Here is a 14,633-nt window from a genome sequence, read left to right as displayed (position 1 = left end):
CTGCATAGAAGTTAAATAAGCAGGGTGACAATATAGTCTTGACGTACTCCTTTTCCTATTTGGAACCAGTCTGTTGTTCCATGTCCAGTTCTAACTGTTGCTTCCTGACCTGCATATAGGTTTTTCAAGAGGCAGGTCAGGCGGTCTGGTATTCCCATCTCTTTCAGAATTTTCCACCGTTTATTGTGATCCACACAGTCAAAGGTTTTGGCATAGTCAATAAACCAGTTAAAAATAGAAAAACATATCAAAAAGAACCTGAGAGCATTTATGACATTTCCTAAGTCACTACATCAGTTCCAGATTATCTACATCTGGATTTCTCGTCCTGTGAGACAAAAGATTCCCGATTTGTTTAAGCCATTCTCTTGGTTTTCTACTACCTACAAACACACACATACCCCACTGATAAACCTGGTATATCTGAAAATACCATTTCTTCCCTCGTTTCCTTGCTGTTTGGCTAGAAATAGAATTCCAGGTTGATGATACTTTTCCCTCAGAATATTTAAGACCTTGTTTTCCCTTATGGCTTCCAATGTTGCTGAAAATTTCTAGCATTCTAAGACCTATTTCTTTGAATGTGACCTCATTTTACACTGGTAGCTTTTCAGATATTCTTTTTATGACTGATATGTAAAATTCCACAATGAGCAATGATGTGTCATCTGACTGAGAAGGTTTTTGTTTTTATTTTTTTTTTTTAATTCAAGGTATTGACATCCAAAAGGGGCCATTTATAATCTGCAGACCAATACTTTTCAGTTTAGGGAAATTTTCTGTTAGTCCTTCGTTTTATAATCTAGTCTTGCACATTCTCCTTGCTCTCCATAGTTAGAGAAACTATTATTAGTTTAACACCAGACCTCTTACACTGACTTTCTAAGGTCCTTATTTTCTCCAATTTCCACCATCTCTGTCTCTTTGTCTATTTCTCAGGAGATGTCTTACAATTCTACTACTTTTAACAAAATTTATTTCCAAAAGGTCTTTCTTAGTCTCTGATTTCATTGTATCCTATTATTGTTTTATGGATGCAATATCCTTTTCTCTAAGAAAACTGATCTTGATCATTAACTGTCAGTTCATTTACAGTGAAGAAATAAAGTTTAACTGAAAATAGCATGTATAGAACGGGGAACACCGTAGGGGAACTGGGCCATGAAAGTAACCACTGTACAGGGGGCTAGCCAGAAAGATCAGACATCTTAGTGGGGGCAGGTACCCCAAACAACAGTATCTGGAAAACTTTTCTATGACGCCACTTATTTCCTCTAGAGAAGGTGACACTAAACTTCTGTAGGAGACACACACCTAGAATCCTAAGAGCAGGGAAAGGGTTAGAAGTTCCACTATTCAGTACATGGACTTAATTGTCCTATTTTACACCCTGTTCTCTCTGCCTCCACAGAGCCTCTATTTCTCCAGGATATGAAGTTCTAGCCTCTGCCCAATAGGAAGTATGGGAGAAAGATCCTGAGGGTCACACTGCCTCGCATGTACTTTTTTATTACGGTGTTAGCTTTTTTTTTTTTTTTTAAATTCTTCCTAAATATAAGCAACTATTATAAATATATATATAATAAATAATAAAAGGAAAAGCAAAAACAGATAAAAGGAAAAGCAAGCTAATCTAATTTCTTACCCTAATGCTCTAATTAGGCACTTTAAAGCACTGAGTCTTAAACAAATATCGTTATTCTGTGTATACTAAATGCAGGCAAAGTGACTACTAAGCAGGGTAACTATGTACGTTATCCAAAATAAGACTTTTGAGAATGAATGGGACACTACTAATAATTATGTATAAACTGGGATTATCTCAGGCAAACTAATCACCTTATTATCAGGAGAATAACTTTCTGGATGCTGAGAGTATAAAGTTATAAGGCATTACCAATGAACGATGTGAAATCTTCCCTCAAGAACAAAGACATACTCTACTATATGTGTCTAAAATATAAGTCACCTGAGTGAAAATGGAAGGTGGAAAGAACTAGCAAATATAGGATCATGCAGTTTTTAAAAGGTATTAATTCTTATAATCACCCTTAACAAGCACACATATAAATAATCCCTTGACAAATTTGCATAGTCTTTCTGTTAAAGGGACTCATCATAATAATAATTCACATAGCATTTTTAAATAGGTTGAATTAAATAATTTAGCTGGTAGAGAATTTTTTTCCTCTTATTCAGAATTACTTTGGTTAAAGAAATGGGAAAAGCATTAAGAATGGTTAGAAAGAAAAGCTAATGGGTTATAGTCTTCTACCTGAAATAATTAAGACATGAAAGAAGAATCACTAATTGCCTTTACCCATTCCAGAGTCTTTCTTGGTACCATCTGATATTATGTCTACATGATCAGAATCCACATCATAACTAAAGAAATCATTCAAATAGGTCTTCGATCGCTGGCCACCAAATACATATAAGCAACGATTTTTCTGTAAAATAAAAAAAAAAATGGGAAAGAAGAAAAAAAGTCATTTTCACAAAGAATTCAGAATAATTCTTTTAAAATTTAAATGTCTAGAGAAGTAATTTATGAGAGATTCCATGCAATGAAGTACTTACTGTACTGGTATAAAGTGGAAAAGGAAGCTCTGCATATACTGCTAAGGGATAATCACTAGGATATCCTACTGAAGTTAAAAAAAAAAAACAAAAAACCCAAGGTGCAGAGTAATGTATACAGGGTACTACCTCTGTGTATGGAAGGAGAAAAAGGAATGTGTGTTGTGTCTGTTTCTTTCTTCAAGAAGAAACAAAGGAAAACTAGTAATAACATAATTAGCTACAGGGAAAGAAACAGAACAGACAGGGAAAATAACCATATCTCTCCATACATACTCAACAGCATACTGACAGTTTTGCCTTGAGAACTATGTAAATGTTTTTCCTTAATTAGAAAATAAAAGTAAAAGAAAAAATAATGTCTGAAATTTGGGGGAAAAAAACAAGTAAGCCTATATACAAAACCTATATACAAAGATACAATTGGACAGAGACACATGATCATGCAGACAAGTAGTAGTTTTTCTAGTGATTTTAATTCTCGCTTTTTGACTACCCATCCCTAGTGGGCTATCTCCTAAACAGAAAAATAATCAGAAAGAAATCTTAAACAGCATTCAGTGATTCTATTAGTTTTGCTATCCAGTAAGCTATTATAAAAAGAGCAAGTAACTGTAAGTAACATATCATCATCAGAAGTAGGATTTTAACTATAAAGTTTCACAAAAACAAAGATATAAAATTTTAAATTCTATAATCTTAAATTTAACTTGGACATATCAGTATAAACTCATGATTTTTTTTTTCTATTACTAAAAAAGACATATGTGTGTGTATATATGCAAAGGTATACTGGAAGATGGGTACTCCCACTGGTCAAAGATGGAGAAAAATTAGGGAATCAAAAAGAATGACGATAGCAAGTTAAATACACCAAATACATAAAAATCCATGAGTTTATAATAATTCTTATGAAAAACTCATTGGTAAATTTTGGAGCCTCAGCTCATTAAAATGAAAAGACAATAGAGGAAAAGAATCAAAATATTTATATTACCTATCCTGTGTGGTTTACCATTAGAGTAGCCAATTAGTTAATGAGGATAAGTTTTTATAGCAGAATCAGTTAATAAATAAAGAAAAAGGTAATTAGAAAAATGTCCACTTATCAAACCCTACTAAAATCTAGTCTATGATTATAGACTACAGTGACTGCTAAAACCACTAGATAAAAAGTTGACAGGAAACTTAATAACTGATCAATCAGGTTGACAACACCTAAACCCACCTGAACAATTTTAACACCACCGCAGTTGTGACAACTAGACATTAAATGCTCTTTATATTTTATAATCAGATCAGCTGTGAAGTATACTTGCAACTCCCCTTTTGGCCCACCCAAAAAAGGAGAGGAATCTAAAATTAAGCCTCCAGATCTAAACACCAGCTAACAGGAAATATGGAAAACAGAGGATCATGTTAAATGATACTATGATAAAAATCAGTCAAACTGAGAACATGGGAAATTCCAAAGCACACATGAGACTTACTTAAACAAATAAGCAGTATACAGAGGGTGAAAAAAAAAGGAAGGGGGAGTATTCTTATGGATTAAAAGAAATTTAAGAGCTAACAACCAAATGCAATCACAGACCTTTTCTGGATCTTGACTTAGATAAACCAACTATGAAAAGTGTTTTTCAGCATGGCAGGGGAAAAATGAGTGCAGTATTAAACAATATAAAGAAATTGTTTTTACTTTGGTTGGGTTTCATAACCATACTCGGAGAAGGCAATGGCACCCCACTCCAGTACTCTCGCTTGGAAAATCCCATGGACGGAGGAGCCTGGTGGGCTGCAGTCCATGGGGTCGCTGAGTCGGACACGACTGAGCGACTTCACTTTCACTTTTCACTTTCATGCATTGGAGAAAGAAATGGCAACCCACTCCAGTGTTCTTGCCTGGAGAATCCCAGGGATGGGGGAGCCTGGTGGGCTGCCGTCTATGGGGTTGCACAGAGTCGGACACAACTGAAGTGACTTAGCAGCAGCAGCATAACCATACTACAACTATGTTTTAAAAAGTCTTTATCTGTTAGTGACACACTATGGTATTTATAGTTGTAATGATATAATGTCTGGAATTTTCTTTAAAATACCCAACACAATAAAATTTAAGAATAGACAAAGAATAATAGTAATTGTTGAAACTGGTGAATAAGTACGTAGGAATTTATTATAATGTTCTGTCCACTTTGGTATATGTTAAACATCTTTCATAGTATATTTTTAAAGTTGTGTTCATAGCAGTAGCCCATGTTTTCATTATAACACTTGAAAAAATTAAATGTCTGTATATTGGTTTTTGCTGATAAATTTTAATTCCAATTCTATAAAGTCAATTCTTAATTCTTTGCACTTAATGGAGAGTAGCAGAGGGGAAAATAAGAACAGATAATAAAATCAACCTTCCAGATACTAAGAGAAAACAGTAAGTAGAAAGGTATGTAAGAAAGAGAAATAGCTACAACATATAAGCAGTGAAGTCAGTCATAAAAGTGCTGAGATAACTACTTAGGAATTGTTAGGCTGATAGGAAATATAATTAGCAAACAGTTCACCGATAAAGGTAGTTTTGTTTTTCCTTATCATTGTCAACACTTATTTATTTCTAATGAAAAGTTTTGCTCTCTTACTGAAGAATTAGATTGCACCACTTCTTTTTCTATTGAGAGATACATGACAGAATAACATAAGACAATGTAAAGAATATTCTTACTGAGTGGAAGAGCATGCAGTGTCCTATCCGAGACTGGATGTCCTCAGGACCAGCATTACAGGAGTCCTCTCGAAGAAGTTTCCAGGTTTGACATTGACAGTTGAAAGCAAACAATCCACTGAACTGCGGTTCGCTGGCTCTGCTGTCGTCTACACTGCCATTACATGTCAAAATCCTACCACCAAAGGTGTAGATCATGTGTTTTTCCGAGTCCATACACATCTACAGAACAAGGCAACAGGTTGAATAGCTTTAGACTGCTCCTGTCATATGAGTTAAAATTAAACCAATGTGTGCAGTTTTAGAATCTAAAAAAACCAAATATTGTCTTAATAATATCAAATACCATCCTTGATTATTATATGCACTTATTAATTTATATTAAAATCCTGCTCTGCTCACCACGTGGAAGAGATTCAGGATGGATTTCAAAATACCTTTCCAGGTTTCCTTTTTTTTTCCCCCCAGTGAGAATAAAGTATGTTGGGTTAAGGAGTTTTATGCTTTCTCGAGCTGCATAATTTTTACCAAATCAACCAATAATAATTTAGTTACTGATTTAATACTGAACATACTCTGTGGGAAAACAGTGATCACATCCTCCTTATAAAAACTCCCTTTTTTCCATTCTAGTTCGTGCATGCTTAGTTGCTTCAGTCGTGTCCGACTTTGAGACTTTATGGACTGTAGCTCGCCAGGCTCCTTTGTCCATGGGATTCTCCAGGCAAGAATACTGGATTGGATTGCCATGCCCTCCTCCAGGGGATTTTCCTGACCCAGGGATTGAACTCACATCTCTTATGTCTCCTGCATTGGCAGGGCGGGGTTTTTTTTTTTTTTTTTACCACTAGTGTCACCTGAGAAGCCCTTTCCATTCTAGGCAAGCATTCCATTCCTCTTGCTACCGTTTAATAAAAGAGAAGATATGTGAATAAGAGTGATGTAGCTTATTCATCATTTTGCATTTATTTTACAAAATTCTCCCAGTTATGTTTTTACCAAAACAAACATACGAAAAGACAATTGCAGCAATCCATCTTTGGGCTGACTTCTATGGCATGATGAATCTGGCCTCCTTTTAACACAATATGTAAATTTAATTTTCTTTGAGGTACGTCAAGCAATTCATCCTCAAAAGCCAACCCTGACTCTTCCATTCTTTCAACTCAAGATTGTTTTTACAAAAATATCTCTGGGAAAACAGCCATTGGTCACAGGACAATAAATAAGAAACAAATTCTATTTCAAAGAATACATAAGTACAAGTTGGTAATCAGAGACTGAATACAAGTGGCATTTATGCTTAATAATAAATTTAATATTAAATAATATTCAATAATAATAAAACATCTTGTTGTTGCTAAAGCACAAATACTAGGCATTATATGTTCAGTTCTTTCCTCCTATCAAAGTACTTCTGCTGTTTATTACTGGTATTGTTTTTAACAAAAAAACTAAATAATTATAAAGCTTATTTTAAAATTAGTATTTCATCTTAAAAAGAAACAATTCTAGTCTAGCACCTCCAAATCTTTACCTACCACTAAAGATTCACTCACTTGCCATTTCCCAGGTTTCTGGCAGACTTCTACAAATTAAGATGAAAATCTATAATTCCCAGGGGTGAAATCTTGGGGAGCACGGTTCAAAAACTATGATGTCAAAGTTTTCATGTCCCTGGTACTCAGAAGAAAAGTGATCCTATGCTTTAATCTTAAATGATTATATCATGAAAAGCAATCCATCATATCCAAGCAATCCAACTCTATCATGAAAAGCAATCCATACATTGCTGAGGGACACACATAGAGTGAGCGTATTTTCATTTTCTTTCACAGAGTCATACTCATTTTGTTCAGTCCCTGTTATCTAGCCCTTATGGTTCTACTTCATATGACTACAAAGGGCATTTCTCTTTCCTTTGGGGGATATTTAACTTTCTTTTTGATATGGCTATTCTCATTTGTTATCAGAGAAACATAAACATCTTTATTTGGTAGCTCTTTCTTGCACAGCAGGCCAAACTCAAAGACAGAGGAAGATACTGCAGTAGCTTGATGATTCTTTCTCATATCTTAGAACAAACAGGACACAAAATAGAAATAATTTTATTCCTTTAGCTTGGTTGTTCCCTGTAAGATACCTAGTTTCAATGAGAGTCTATTTTCAGATAACAAGTTTTAATCACTCCAGGAAACTTTGCTGTTTATCAGTTTATGGTTTCCTTTTAATTTTTTATCTCTGAAAAATGTTTTGAAAATCCAATGGCTTATTAAAACTATGCAATCCACAGTATCTCTTCCCTCAAGAAATCTTGAGTCTACTCTGTCAGGATAGATATTTAATTTCTAAAATCAAATAAATAATGGATAGCCACTTATTCCTCACACCTATCCCCAATTGTTTTTTTAATTTGAAAGTATCTTATTTTACTTTATTACATGAACACAAGGTTGGCTAGGGTTAGGGTGAGTTCAAAATTAATTTCTTCCTCACAAAATCTGAAGAAATTATTATAAAGCTAAGTAGTGTCGTCCAACCCATTACCCGACCTCCCAGCAACATCCAAAAATCCTCATGTTAAACTGATTCTTGTGTATGTTGTGCGTTTGTGCTCAGTCATGTCTGACTCTTTGTGACGCTATGGACTGTAGCCCGCCACTTTCCTCTGCCCATGGAATTTTCCAGGCAAGAATACTGGAGCACATTGCCACTTGCTCCTTCAGGGGGTCTTCCTGACCCATGGAACAAACCCACATCTCTGTGTCTCCTGCATGGGCAGGCGGCTTCTTTACCACTAGGTGCCACCTAGGAGGCTGATACTTGTTTACTCTCGAAGGTAACCAATTTTCTCTCTGTAACTTATAGGATTTTCTCTTTCTTGATTCTGAGATATCATTAAGGAAGTATCAAGGCAGGGATATTCTTTTTTCATTTATCCTGATCTGTACTAGGAATTTCTTTCATTCTGAAAAGTATCTTTCTTTAGTTCTGATAATTTTCTTCATTTTTACCTTGAGTGGGGTTTTTGTTTGTTTGTTGGCTTCCATTCTCTTTCTAGAACTATCAGGTACATATTCAAATTTCAGAATATTTCAGAACAATTTTGTTTTTCTCTCATAATTTCAGAGAGAAACGTAATAATTTAGTAACCATTTAGAGGTGAGGATGTCCACATTGCTTTTTAATCTATTTACTGAATTTTTAAATTTCATTATCAAATCTTTAATTTATAATTTTTCTATATATTTCCTTTTCATGGACACAGTAGCCTCCTGAATTGCTCTAATCACTTAAAGATGTCTTCAGTTCACACTACAAGCTGTTTTTAAGTCTTAAGTTTGTTGAGTTCAGTATCTCATGTCTCACAGTATTAAATTATCTTCAAATATTTGGATTTGGGCATTACTGTTTTAGCCTTCTTCGTATCTGAGAACCCCTATTCATCTGCCTGTTGCATATACAGTCTACCTAAGGGACTGTGTAGGGCAAGACGAGACATAATGCTGTGAAGGGTGCTGCAGGCAGCTCTCCAGTGCTTTATCTGTCCAGCTCCAATGTCCACACTGAACACTTGACCTGTTAATAACGATCACAGTCCAGTGCTACTCAGTCAAACTGGAAACTGTCCAGCTGTTTCATCCCCAATGGATCATGTACTGTTTGCCCCAAAATACATACTTTGAGACTCCAGTTGCTGCTGTCTTATAGGTTGTGGTTTATTTTGGTTGGATCTAATCCTACCTGCTTTCTAACTCATAAGAATTCCCTCAAATATTTTAAGTTCCCTAAGAGCAATCTTTCTTGTTTTTCTACACAATTACTAATGTATTCTCTTGTCATTTCACAGGATGCTGGGCAGGAAGACAGTAAAAGTGTATGTTCAATGATCCACACTGACCCAGGGAGAATGTCAGTAAGCTGAGATCTCCAATCTTGTGACTGAAGTTCCTCCTGTCTCTTCTTGATTGGCTCATTTTACACTGTCCAGTACTTTATGTCAAGTCCTTGGCTCATACTGTCTTTTCTTTGAAAACCTTCTAGATACTGTCTCTTAGCACTGAATGCAACTGTAGATCATTTTGTCTAGTTGCCCCAAAATGGCTTCTTTATCTTTGAAATTCAATGTCACTAATATATTATCACAGTTGAATTTTTTACAGTTGAATGCCTAGGGCAATTTTCTCTGGCTATAACCCATCCTTTTACACTATGTGGAATAGGTTTCCGTCTTGAGGAAATTCTTCTTGAATTTTATGTATAAATATTTCTTCTGTTACATTGTTTTGGTTTTCTTCTTTAATGTGTCCAATAATGTATATGTTGGCTCTCTTTTGCATGTCTTTTCTGTCTATACTTTCCTGCTAAGCTAAGTCACTTCAGTCGTGTCCGACTCTGTGTGACCCCATAGACGGCAGCCCACCAGGCTCCCCCATCCCTGGGATTCTCTAGACAAGAACACTGGAGTAGGTTGCCATTTCCTTCTCCATATTTCCTAGCTAGCTGTTATATCCATACTTGCTTTCTTTATCTGCTTTTTGTATTTCTTATGACCCTTACCCAGTCTTCTTTATGTTCCTTGTAAACTAGTGAAGTTTACTATATTTTTCTTCAATTTCTTCCCTGAGATTTACCAGGCCCAGTTTCACCTGCTCCAATTATTTGGCCATCTCATCTGCATTCTTGAATGTATGCCTTGTAGTTTTCTTCAGAGTTTCAAGCTTCATTAAGTCATTTAATTTATGTTAGAATATTGGAATATAATTTTCATCTGCTGTTAGCATGAAAGAAAGCTTCTGCTACTGTTTTTACTTTCACTGCTTTCCTTAAAGATCTGTTTACTACTGATCTGTTTACTACTGATTACACTGTTTACTACTTATTAGTTTTTCATATTTAAATAACATTTAAATATGATTTCCCATATTTAACTGAGCTAAATTTCCCTGCACCAGATAATACAAGGTTCCTATGGAGGTATGATATTCCTTCTCAAGGAATTCCTCCTCTATTTCTAATGAATTGCATGGCTTCTTCAAAATATGGAGCTTCTGTGAAGCCATGTTTTCTCTAACTGGATCTCATCTGGCTTAGGGGGCCTTACCTGGAGCCTGGAGCTCCCCCAGTTCCTTCAATGGACATGCAGAACAAGCCACTGTCCCTACTTGTCATGGTGTTTCCATACCACTTATGGGCCTTGCTGGGCATTTTCCACATGGTGAAAAGTCAAAGTGAAAGGCGCTCAGTCGTATCCGACTCTTTGTGACCCCATGGACTATACAGTCCATGGCATTCTCCAGGCCAGAATACTGGAGTGGGTAGCCTTTCCCTGCTCCAGGGGATCTAACCAACCCAGGGATCGAACCCAGGTCTCTGACACTGCAGGAGGATTCTTTACCAGCTGAGCCACAAGGGAAGCCCAACAATACCAGACTGGGTGGCCTATCCCTTCTCCAGCGGATCTTCCCGACCCAGGAATTGAACCTGGGTCTCCTGCATTGCAGATGGATTCTTCACCAAACTGAGCTATCAGGGAAGCCCCCATGTTACTTAACTGATTTCCTCAGTAGCTGCAATGGGTTCAATTTCTGCTCTGCTCATGACATTTCCATTAAGATGTACCTCTGCTAGGCTTCCTCTGCATTCCCAGTTCTCCCCATTAAACAGTTGTGAACTTCAATACAGCTTCTGGGTATTCCAGTTGTTTCTGGCTAAATTTACAAGGAATTGGGAGTTGTGGGTTTTCTTTGGCTTCTGGTTTTGCTGAATATGTGACTTGTCTTGTTTTTTTGCTTCTTTACAAATCTTTTTGATTGGTTCTCATTGTTCCTGAAGAATCACACAAAGCAACAACATGGAAAGCTTCAGAACTAAGCTGCCACTATGTCCTTAGGAAATCTAAAAGTCTCTGAATTTTAATTTTTTTAATATGCTAAAATTTAAAATGGCAAAGTAATTTTTAAACATAACTTCAGGCCTCTAGCTTTCTCATGATCCTCTCAAATTGAATGTTAAGTATCAAATCTTATAGTGTTACAAACAACTCCAAGTATTTCTTGGAGTCGGTTCCAACTTATAACTTTGAATTTGCATGAAACAGAACAGAAAATGTATGCTAGTACGTTGTGTTAATTGTTCAAGGTCACAGAAGTAGCTATTGGCTGAATCACCACTGCAATCTTGGCCTCTTCACCCCTAGTGTCCTGTTAATAACATCTACTGAGTTAAAAGTGAAGCATTATTTAACAGAACCTAGGCTTCAGGGGACATTCTATTTTACCAAAGTCAAGAGAAACATAGGCCCACACGAGTACAACGTATGCGATATCCTCAGACTACCCCTAAGTTATTCTTTTTTTCAACCTGTAAAAACATAAGCATCTTTTGGAAAAGATATTTGGAACAAGTTGGAAGAAAATAAATTGTTCCCCTAATAACATTATCTGTTGATGTTCTATTTTTAAAAGATCAGAGCAAGTCTAACTTTTTTGGAGTTCTTATTTTCTACATGAACAACACTGAGTATGTCAGCAGGAAAGTGCAGCCTTACAGAGCTGGGTTATGTACAGCCAGCACAAGTTACAAATTCAATCTGGGGAGCACACTCTATACTAATGTTTTTTATTTTCCACCCACCACATACTCGGTAGGCATATAAGCCACTCCCCTCACCATTCTCCTATAAAATCTTCTTGTTAATATAAACATGGCAGGAGGAAAGTTTTACAGAATTAACAAAAACTGGTAAAGAAGCAGTAAATAAAGACTTTAGTTTTAATGCCTAGATATTAGGCATAGATTATGTCATAAATTCTAGCACCACCCCCCAATTTCTCAAGTACTGATATAATGTTTTGTTCATTAATAGTACTATAGATTTAAAAAAAAATCTTTTTCTTCCCCATACTCCAAAAACTTTGGACATGGGCTGAGCCAAGCAAAACTGCCTACTGAATTCAAAGTGGTTACTATTTAGTTTGAAGTAGTACTGACCTAAACTGAAAGGATACAAAATAAGAATTTAAAAATAAAAAAAAAATTCAAAGACAGATAACAATAACTGGGATGATGAGAGCTATACACATACTGATATTTAAATGGTTTATGAGACTACTATATGTAGTCTTCTTGTTTACAACATCATTATATGACTTCTACTGGTCCTGAATTTAAACTTCATCTGGCACATGCCAAATTCTTATCTATCTTATAGTGAGTTTGTGATTATATACAAAAGTGAATATACTGTACTCACATTGGAAGAAACACTCTACATTTCAAATCCTTGAACTCATTATAAAGTAATTAAAAAATTTTCAGGAATGTAGAATAAACAATTTAAAATTTAATGTTATGATTTATGAATACCATAGAACTAAATTTGCCTTTCCATCTACTCTCTATAAAGTTTTCATAAATTAACAACTGTGTTCTGAGATCATATTACTTTATTTTATACCAAATAAGAGAAAAAAAAATTAAAGAATAACTTTAAACTACTGAAACAATACTTTCTTTTATTATTTGTCATGGGTATTTGTGGTAGAAATCACTAACAGAAAACTCAGCATAACATCTGAAATTCGAACAGCTAGAATGACTAAGCACTAATTAATTCCACCATATAGTTATCTATGCACCAAACCTGATGATCAAACACTAGTTTCGGTCCTCCATCAGCAGCAGTATCCTCACTGAGTAACATCCATGTGTTTGTGTCAATGTCGTAACGATAGAAATCACTTTTCAGAGATTTGCTGTTCCTCACAGAGGAATCCAAATAACGCCCCAAAGTGTAGATTTGCCTTCGTTGAATGTCAATGCACATTTTATGACATGATCTAGCACTAGGACCATTCTGTGGAGAGCAAACAAAAAAAGAAAGAAAGAAAGAAAGAAAATTCAAAGAATAAATAACAGAAAACAAAATTAAATGCCTCTTTTTGCTGACTTTCACGAACAGGTTTGCTCAGAAATTTGATCAAGTCCAACTAATATATGTCCAATATTAGACTTAAGTCTCTATAGAAAAATAAAAGAAGCAATAGGAGACACAAATCTTAGCTTAGAAATGCTTAAACTATACCAGGAAAGACGAGAACAACTATTTTCTATTTTATGGCACTCTGTTTATAACACTTATATGCCTTCTAATGTATACTCCATTACATTTTGTCATTTGGGTACAGAGCTTAATTCTTTTGTACATGTCAATCTACTCAAAGACACTTATGGTTTTTCAAAATATTTTTGTACACTTCATCAGAATCTAGCATAAAACAGATACTCCAAGAATATTTAGAATTTCATAATTGGTAGGAACCTTAATAAAACTTATAGTTTGATGTTCTCCTTTAAAAAATAAAGATGCAGAAGCTCAAAGAAGAAAGATATCCTTCTGAAAGTAGTAAGCTAGTGAAAGAAGCAGAATGAGAATCCAAGTCTTTCTCTACTTCTTCCACACTTTATATTATATAAAATTGACTCTCCTGACAAGATAAATAATTCAGCTACATTAAACAATTAGGGAACAAAATGAAGAACAGTACATTATCAACAGAAATTAATTAGTTGAGATCACTTGTATCACAGGACAGAAAAGGTTAAAAAAACATTGTAGTATAAACCTAAAAAAAAACAAGAATTCATGGGAAAAAAAAAATGGAACTTCAACTGGATAGAAGTGGATTAGTTGAAAGAGGGAAAAGGAAAAATAACTTGTATTTGTTAAATATCTCCTAAATTCTACCTATATAATTACTATGTATGCATATATATATTTTACTTATCCTTGTAACAACTCCATAAGGAAATAATATCACCATTTCACAGTCTAAATAGTCTGTCTACAGTCTAAGATATAGAATCTAAGACCCAGTGTAACCAAGCCAAAAACTGTTCTTTCTACTCTTCCATACTGTTTTCTCCAGAAGAGAAACAAAAGCAAAATTACACTACAGTATGTGCAGTTATGACTGAGATGAAGAATTCCTGCCACAGAAACAGCAGAGTTGAGTATAAGGTAGAAAGACAAAAAGCCTGTGAATGACTGACAGAGAACTGAATATAATCTTGCAAGCATTAAAGAGCTATTATAGATTTCTAGAGAAGGATACAACATAAAAAAGCAGTATTACAGGATGAGTAATCCAGTATTATTTAGATTAGATGAAGGAATAAAAATATCAGACAGGAAAAACAGCTTGACATTCGTGTGAGTATTCACACTAATTACTATTTTAAGATTATTGTTAAATATTTTTGTCAAGGAAAATCTGCAGCAGAAAGGCAGAAATTTTATTTAAGAAAGAATTTCCGCTCTGGCTGCCATGTT

General features: G+C 35.0%; 1 protein-coding gene across 8 annotated transcripts in view; it reads right to left on the bottom strand.

Moving 5' to 3' along the window:
* MKLN1 (muskelin 1) overlaps positions 1-14,633 on the bottom strand; it is a 391,490-nt gene that overhangs the window by 63,670 nt on the left and 313,187 nt on the right. For all 8 annotated transcript variants that reach the window (XM_070787313.1, XM_070787309.1, XM_070787311.1 and 5 more), the window contains 3 exons: positions 12,945-13,157; positions 5,300-5,521; positions 2,321-2,450 (listed from right to left, as the gene is read on the bottom strand). In XM_070787313.1, coding sequence (XP_070643414.1) covers positions 2,321-2,450; positions 5,300-5,521; positions 12,945-13,157 — 565 coding nt within the window. The remainder of the gene's footprint in view (positions 1-2,320; positions 2,451-5,299; positions 5,522-12,944; positions 13,158-14,633) is intronic.

Source organism: Bos indicus, chromosome 4 (assembly GCF_029378745.1).
Source record: "Bos indicus isolate NIAB-ARS_2022 breed Sahiwal x Tharparkar chromosome 4, NIAB-ARS_B.indTharparkar_mat_pri_1.0, whole genome shotgun sequence".
Lineage (NCBI taxonomy): Eukaryota > Metazoa > Chordata > Mammalia > Artiodactyla > Bovidae > Bos > Bos indicus.
Note: the sequence above shows the minus strand (reverse complement) of the source record. Positions and strands in the feature narration are given on the sequence as shown.